At 42.5% G+C, this 8,093-nt stretch overlaps 1 protein-coding gene across 1 annotated transcript in view; it reads left to right on the top strand.

Moving 5' to 3' along the window:
* Positions 1–3,128: 3,128 nt before the first annotated feature.
* GALNT10 (polypeptide N-acetylgalactosaminyltransferase 10) overlaps positions 3,129–8,093 on the top strand; it is a 41,267-nt gene continuing 36,302 nt past the window's right edge. Inside the window, exon 1 of the mRNA XM_035105724.2 lies at positions 3,129–3,399. Within this exon, the coding sequence (XP_034961615.2) occupies positions 3,157–3,399 (243 nt within the window). The 5' untranslated portion in view covers positions 3,129–3,156. The remainder of the gene's footprint in view (positions 3,400–8,093) is intronic.

The raw sequence follows: 8,093 nt of genomic DNA, 5'->3' as shown, positions 1-8,093 counted from the left end.
TTTACAATTTAAGTGGTTATGCATTATTCACCAACGGGCAGAGTATTATTCACTGCACCACTGATGATAATACAGTGATGACAAAGAGGAACACAGTTGAGATGAAAAATTGAATCTGTGGGGATCTCTGCCATTAATATGCCATGGAGCAGTGTGTCTTAAAGAAAACAGTGAGCAACTCCAAAGCCTTACAGGTTATACAAACGTAGGGGCTGTAACTTGTACTTAAAATGAATTGTTGGATAATTTGCCTGGGATTTGATGAATTCAGAATTAGCTGGAAGATTGCCACCTAGTGGATTATGTGCTGAGTTTAAATTTATATTTCTTCACGGGAGGGCTAGGTGGCGGAGGGGGGAGAGAAAAGATATGTGGAGGCAAGGAAAAATGCAACTTTTAATTTAAAAATAGAACATTTTAATGCAATAAAAATTAAAATGTAAATGTAAACTTGCAAGACACTAATTTATTTAGGATGTAAACCCAGCAGGATGTGCTTTTGCCACAGTTCAGCTATTTAACTTAACATGCTCTTGCTCAGCATTCCTCTTCCTAATTATACAGGTTGTTTGTTCTTAACTTAGGCTACAATTCTAAACACTAGTGAGTAAGCCCCGTTGAACACAGTGGCCGTTACCTCTGAGTCAACATGCACTGGATTGCAGTGTTAAGAAATTAAGAAATTGTTAGGGGGAGAGAGAACAGTTATTTGAAATGCTGTGTCATGGCCAAGGCTTGATTTGTTTATGATATGGTGGAACACACTCAAGCAGTAGGCTGATGAACAATTGCCAGTGTCAGCCATACCAGCTGCTGTGGCTGCAGATGCCAAACAAAGAATTAATGGCTCAAGTAACCATGGGAAGTCTAAACAACGTTCCCTCTTGGTACCTGAAAGACTAACAGTGTGGTGTGATATTTCCTGTATGCCCAGTTTGAAAAATTTGTCTTTCCCTTTACAAGACACACATTTACTCATTTTGATCATGTCATGGAATAATATTTACTGTGCCAAAAATTGACACTAAGTATATCTAGCAATATTAGCAAAACCAGAGACTTCAGAAATGCTCTCTGCATCCTTCCAATCCTATGGGGAAATTGTTTTTACTTTCAAACTGCTAGGTTACAGCTGCTTCAATTTATCACATGTTGTAAGTGAAACAATAGCTTTGAAACTTTGGAAGCAATGGTTTCGCTTGCAATATGAGGTTTGTTTCAATGACATTTCAGAGCAGAAATCTGAAACATTGAAGTGGATTCATCTCTAGTGCTGTGTATTAATATTCCTGCAAACATTAAATCTTTGGAGAATGGTGGACAATATCCAATGTTAGTCATATTCAGGGAAGAACCATTGAAATCAATGGACAAGTCCATTCATTCCCACAGATCTAAATCAACAGTATGATTTAATTGGATCTCGCCCAGTATATTTCGCTATGTAGGTACATGCCTCACCCATTCAAGATCCAAAAGTGAGAAGAACGAACACAGATCTCCCTGAGTCTGGAAGAAAAGGCATGCTAAGGTCCTGTTATCTTTTGTAGAACAATTTTAAGATTTATTGCTGCAAAGGCCTGATTCTTCTGCATAATTTGAAGCTACACACGTTCACAAACCAACAAGTAGTTGCAGATGGTGTATCTCAGTTCAATGTAAGATTCAAAGCAGATACCAGCCATAAACTGGAAGTATAAAGGGCTGAAGTGTCAACTTTTACAATGTGTATTGAATACAGTATTCTGATTTACAAGCAAGCACATGCACACTTAAAATGAACATTTTTTTTTAGCTTTGGGGATCCTAACCAATATGCTGTCTGTACTATGAAGCTATTTTGTCTCTGGTTTGGAAGTGAAATTAAAGTTAAATTCAAAGACACTAGCTTATTTTGCATCACCATTTTATGATATTCAAAGTTATTTACACCTCCTAGCAGTGGCGGTGAAAAGAAGCCTTTTTAATTCCCCGTTATGACTATAATTACTGACAATTATATAAAGTCAAAATAAAACCTTCAGCTATTGAATTCTAGCAAGCGTGCAATGAGTTTGAAAAGAACAAAAACCCGCTGCAGTTGGCAAACAAAAGGCGGTATTTACAAGATTAGAATATAGTTAAATGTACAATTTAACAAGGTGCTAAAGGTGGTTAGAGGATATTGTACAGCAGCATCTTGGGAGAATTTTTGAACTTCTCTATTTATTCTGGGCTGGCTTCTTTTGTTTACCTATGATCCAATTCACAGTAGGGCTCTGACGTTTGGAAAGCCTAATAAAAGCGAATCGCATTATTTTAAGAGCATTGGAAGTCCCTCCACATTGCTCCATCACTTCCCTGGCGCCCCTAGAAGGCTTTACTTCAGTCATTAATTAAAAAACAAACAAACCCTACAAGTTTCCTCCTCCAACATATTGCTCAAGACGGTAAAGGAATTAAATGCTTTGAGCCCTTTCAATTTCCTCATCCGTGGTACTGCCCTCTTTTAACAACACTTGGGCTGTTCCGTCCCGCTTGATCTCTGCTAGCGCTATCATTCCCCGCCTTCTAATCTGCCCGTGCACACGCACGCGACCCCCAGCATAAGCGCTCCTTCGCTGCAAACTTCTTCCCTTCACATTCAGTAACGTAAGCAGCGCCTAATTACAACCCTGTGGCACAGCGCAGGAAAGGCAGCCTTGCTGGCAGGCAGGTTCCGCCCGGTCTACCCTCTTCCCCGCACTCACTCCTATTTAAGCTTCTGGCCCTGTCAGCTCCACCACCAGCCCACAGGGGAAGACTACGGCCAGTACCATTTACAAAATATTTGAGGGGGGGCGGTTGGCGCCCAGAGGAGCCGGAGCTGCCACGCTTCTGTTTTCCCACTCTCTCTCTCCCTGCTCGGTGCCGGGCACTATCGGTGGGCGTGGCCTGCCTCGAGGTTTCTGGGCGGCTCTCCAACGCCGAGCTTCACCCCCACCCACTCGCTCGCGGTGGGAGTGGTAGTGCCCACCCCTCCGGAGCGGAAGTGCCTGGCGGAGCGGAGTTGGCGGGTCCGCTTCGCCTCGCGCGCTGCTCGAGTGCTGCTGCCGCCGCCGCGGTAACCGCCGCCTCAGCCCCTTGTGTGAGGGGAAAGTTGGGGTGGGGGTGGGGGGCTTCCTGGCGGCTTCTCGGATGCGGCGGAAGCAGAAGCGGCTGCTTCAGGCGGTGGGGCTGGCGCTGGCCGCCCTCGTCTTCCTTCCCAACGTGGGGCTCTGGTCGCTTTACCGGGAGCGGCAGCTGGATGGCGGCAGCGGCGGAGATGGCAGAGAAGCGGCAGGCGGCGGAGGCGCGGGGGGAGCCCGCGGGGCGGCGGCAGGAGCGGCAGCTGGGGCGGTACCGGCGGCAGCGGCGGCAGCAGCCCGAGGAGAAGCGCAGGTGAGAAGTGGAGGGAGCCGCATATTTTTCTCCTCCCTCTGTCTCTTCGCCTCACGTGTGGGGTCTTGTGGGGAAGAGCGGTTGCCACTTCGGATGTAGCCGGGAGACGAGGGGAAGACTCGGACTTCCCTTCATCCTTCGCCCTCGGTGGTTATTATTGTTGTTGTTTTAAAAAAATCTGCCTTTCATTCTCATTTCTATAGTCAGTGGTGAGGGAAGAGGAAGCGGCCGCTCTCTATGGGGTGAAGGGCCTCTGCATTGCCTATACGTATACATTACATGTGTGTGTGTATATGTCTGTACACATGTATGTGTGTACACACACGGAGAGAAAGGATAGCTGGGCTGCATAGAGGTTTCTCTATCTCACACACACTCTCACACAGACACACACACGTCCAACGTGTATATGTGTGTACAGAGAGAGTGAGAGAGGGAAGGAAAGGATGGCGGGGGTATACAGAGGTTTCTCTTACACACTCACTCACTCAGACACACACACATCCAGGGCTGTCAAAGCTGAACCCTTTAGTATGAGGGGATGACAGGGGGGCAGAGGAAGGAAGCCACACTACCTTTCAGGCTAAGAGGCTGCTGAGGATAAGGCAACTGTCTGGGGTGGGGTGGCAGGGGGCTTTGCAATCCCACCCCATCCATGTTCTGTGGCTTTCCAGCAGGCTCTGCTCCTCTGCCATTATCCTCTCCTGGGCTTTGCAAGACTTGTAAGTCATAGTTGGCTTACCTGATCTTGCGTGTTCTACTAATAAGTGAGGTGGAGGTGGAGAAAGTAAGGCAGAGTTTTCTTCTTTCTTTTTGGAGGGGAATAGGCAGTTCCCGTTTGGAACCAGACTGAATCATAGGTTATTTTGTAAGTGCTCACGCAGAAGAGCTCTAGACTACCAGGTTGTTGTTCTTTTTTTAAAAAAAAACAAACAAACAAACCTGATTGGGCATCTTTTGTATTAGGAGTTTCTGGGTTTCCCTTTTAAATTAACGTTCTGGCATTATTCTTGTTTTGGCACCCTCTCATTAAGGAGCAAAATAAGGTGAAGAGCATGAGCTGTCACTGGTAAACTAATCTTCTTTGTTATAAGGCTCTCATTGTTTAGGTCACCTCAGAGTTAAGGGTGTAAGGTTGCAATCCTGTGCATATCTAATGGGAACAGCAATTTCCGTCATGCTGGTAGAAGTGGACTCTTATGGCAGAATAAATCTGTTACTGCTGCAAGACTACTTGTTGTTTTAACTTGGGAATTCATTGATGTTTATGTGTTTTCGTTTTGAGTAAGCACACACGAGTCATTGAGGTGGTCAGTTTTATATTTTATCTGTGAGTCTTAGAGAAAGGGCCTCAATCAACTACTTAAGGTAATGTTCTTTTCATTTATCTAAATATATATACATTTAGTTCTGTATTGTACAGCTATGGTAACTTTATTACTTAACGTTAATGAAAAAGGCTTCATTCAAGACAAAATGCTGTGACACACAAATGTGCAGTGTCTCCCAAAATAATGAACATAGATTCTTAGCAATGTGTACAATGAGTTTTGAAAGTTCCTGCTGGTATGTCACTTATAAACTTGTTCTGTCTTCACTTGAATGCCCTAAACATAAATCCCTTCTGTTGCCATTTCATGGACTTTTGTTTGTTCTTCTATTTTCACACTTTATTGCCCTCACCGCTCTTCAGATTTCAAGAAAAAATAATATTCTGAGGGGTGTCTAATTAGGTATGTATAAATTATGTGCACAGACCTAATTCACAGCCCTAAAAACCTTTTTTGGCACACACTAGGAAAGGGGAGAGTGTCTGAGGTGGAAAATATTATCAGAGAAATTTGTTATGTTTATGTTTGACAGAGGGAACAGACCAATCTTTAACAAGTGTTTAAACACAGTTGTGAGAAGAACCAGGTAGGCCTTGGAGAGAAGAGTCATGGGCTGGGTGCATTCAGGATATATTATTGGGTTTATGGGAAAAGCGAAATGTACCAGAGATGCAGGCAGAGAAGTGGGAAGTTATCTTCCTCTCAGTTATGTTGAGCCTCATTTCAAATCTCTTGGCTGTTATACCATAGACTGGGATTGGGGGAAGAGGTGTGTGCTTTGATGAAGTGTAGCCTTCTGCTGTGCTTGCAGTTGGGAACAGTGACTACCTCCTCTGTTGAGACTATGAGGAGGAATTCATTAGCTTTTGCTTCTATGTTAGATTATAACATTCCATAACATCTGAACCTAGACAAAATGCAGTATTCTTAACTATCATCAGTGAGGGTGGGGAGAGGAAACCAGCTTCCAGCAATGGTTTATGAAGCTGGCTTTTTACTTACCATAGTAAAGATTAACCACCGTTTAGTGCTGGGATGTAACACTAAATTGTGATTGATCTAAAATGGAAAGAGACATGCCAGATATTGTCCTTGCAACTGTGCTGGAGTCAGTATGTGAGTCAGGGGGTTGCTACAGCTTGTCCGTGTAATGAATGAATGAGTGCCTTCAATGTATTGGTTTAATTTAAATTGTAGGGAGATTAGTGCTGTGAGAAATCAGTGGCTTTGCAGATGCCATTTAACATGGTTCATAACTACCTGTGAAACTTTTAAAATAATTAATATTGGTTTCTGGTCCTTATAAGTCGTGCCAATTTTAATGTACCTATCATAGCTCTTTCACTCAGCAGTGGAATGGAAACCAATAATGGTAGAACTGCAGGTATTAGTTTACCAAAAAGACTACATCATTTAGTGGCTCTCTGTTGCAGCATTAGTTTATTACAAAATGATCTCACAAAGCTGAGTGCAGTTGGATCATAAAGCATATAATTAATAATGTATTTTCATCTTTTTCCTCATTAGGAAAACATTTGTTAGATTACTCCTGTAAAGCTGTGATTAATTTTCTAAGCCTTTTCTTGGTCTGTTAGTTAGCATGTCATTTTAAAAAATCTAGCTCTACAATTACAAAAAATATAGATTTGCAGTTCACTGTAATACAAGACTCTATGAACTGCACAGTGCATGGGAATATTAGTACCGTTGTCATTTTCATAACACCTGGTGATGGAGGATGAAAACTGCATTCTCAGTAACATCCACAAGCTAGTTTTTGCATTTTAGTTTTCTGGATGTGTTAACACCTCTCAAAGGGCTGTCTGTTGTAAAGTCAAGCAGTATCCTCTTGTTTGTATATTTGGCAAGCATGCAAAAGAAGTCATCTGCCATACAGTCATCTTATCCTCAGTCTTAAGATAGTACTGTGGGCACGGAAGGCAAATTATTCAAGTATTGTGAGCAGTACCAACCAGTGTGTCATGTGCTGGCTATGTTTGCATCTTGAATGATATACTGAAATCAGCCCTGAGTGCTCACTGGAAGGACAGATCATGAAGCTGAGGCTCCAATACTTTGGCCACCTCATGAGAAGAGAAGACTCCCTGGAAAAGACCCTGATGTTGGGAAAGATTGAGGGCACAAGGAGGAGGGGACGACAGAGGACGAGATGGTTGGACAGTGTTCTCGAAGCTACGAACATGAGTTTGACCAAACTGCGGGAGGCAGTGGAAGACAGGAGTGCCTGGCGTGCTCTGGTCCATGGGGTCACGAAGAGTCAGACACAACTAAACGACTAAACAACAACCAAGATCTCCTAGTCAGATTTAAGTGACAGAACTTTCCAAAGTCCAGAGTTTTTTTGTTTTTTGTAATCTGTGTTTTTTGTAAGGTGGAAAGTATATTTTTATCTTTTTTTTAAAAAACTGCCTTTTCACAACATCCGAGTCTCAAAGCATCTTTCAAAAAGTAAAAGCATACAAAATACAAAATTTAAAACATGAATTAAATCATCAGAGAATAAAACAGAACAGGATTCATGATGCAAAGGCTTACTGAAAGGAATCATTTTAAACTGATGATATGATCATTCCCAATGTCAGCACCACATCAAAGTATGGCCCATTCCTCACAAGGTTTAACAGAATTCTGTATCCCCTGGTTCCCTCAACATACGCAAAGACAGAACAACAGGGCAGTGCAAGGAAGGGGAATCCGTTCCACAGTTATTTATTTAAAGTAATTTGTTAGTTGCCATTCAAAATACATTATTTTACCCATGACAGCTTATATCATTTAAAACAATTTAAACATATATCCCAGGAGAGTGCAATAGCTGTGGGGCCATTTCTATATGCCAAACTGACCTCTGTTTACGGCTACCATAAGCAAGATTTTTCTATAGCTGATCTACATTTCTGGAAGGTTCACATATTTCCATCCATCTTGCTGCTCAGACAATTTAACGTACATATTCTGCAAAACCTGTTGAGTGGCATGTGGCTATGTCAGAGGGGGAAATCAGTTGTAGGAGTGTTGAGCCTTATAGGAAGGGTGTAACAACAACAACAACCAACAACAACAATAATTATTGTCCAGTAGCAGCTTATAGACCAGCTAAGTTTGTTCTGGTGTAAGCTTTTGTGTGCGTGCTACTGAACAATTTTTTATTTATTTTTTAGTTTTCTGTTTTGGTTCCCACATGAACTTGGCTACCATTTAAGGTCAAAGGATGCCCTTTTCTCTGTGTTGTGCCATAACACAACAAGCAGGAAATGGCATTTTATGTGGAATGCTTTTCTTAGGGCTTTTCACCTGGCACACATCCTGGTGAGTTTTGTGTACCAGATGAAAGACTTCTTT

This window comes from Zootoca vivipara, chromosome 2 (assembly GCF_963506605.1).
Source record: "Zootoca vivipara chromosome 2, rZooViv1.1, whole genome shotgun sequence".
In the NCBI taxonomy this organism is placed as follows: domain Eukaryota; kingdom Metazoa; phylum Chordata; class Lepidosauria; order Squamata; family Lacertidae; genus Zootoca; species Zootoca vivipara.
The sequence above is the reverse complement of the archived record's forward strand: the minus strand, read 5'-3'. Positions and strand labels throughout refer to the sequence as shown.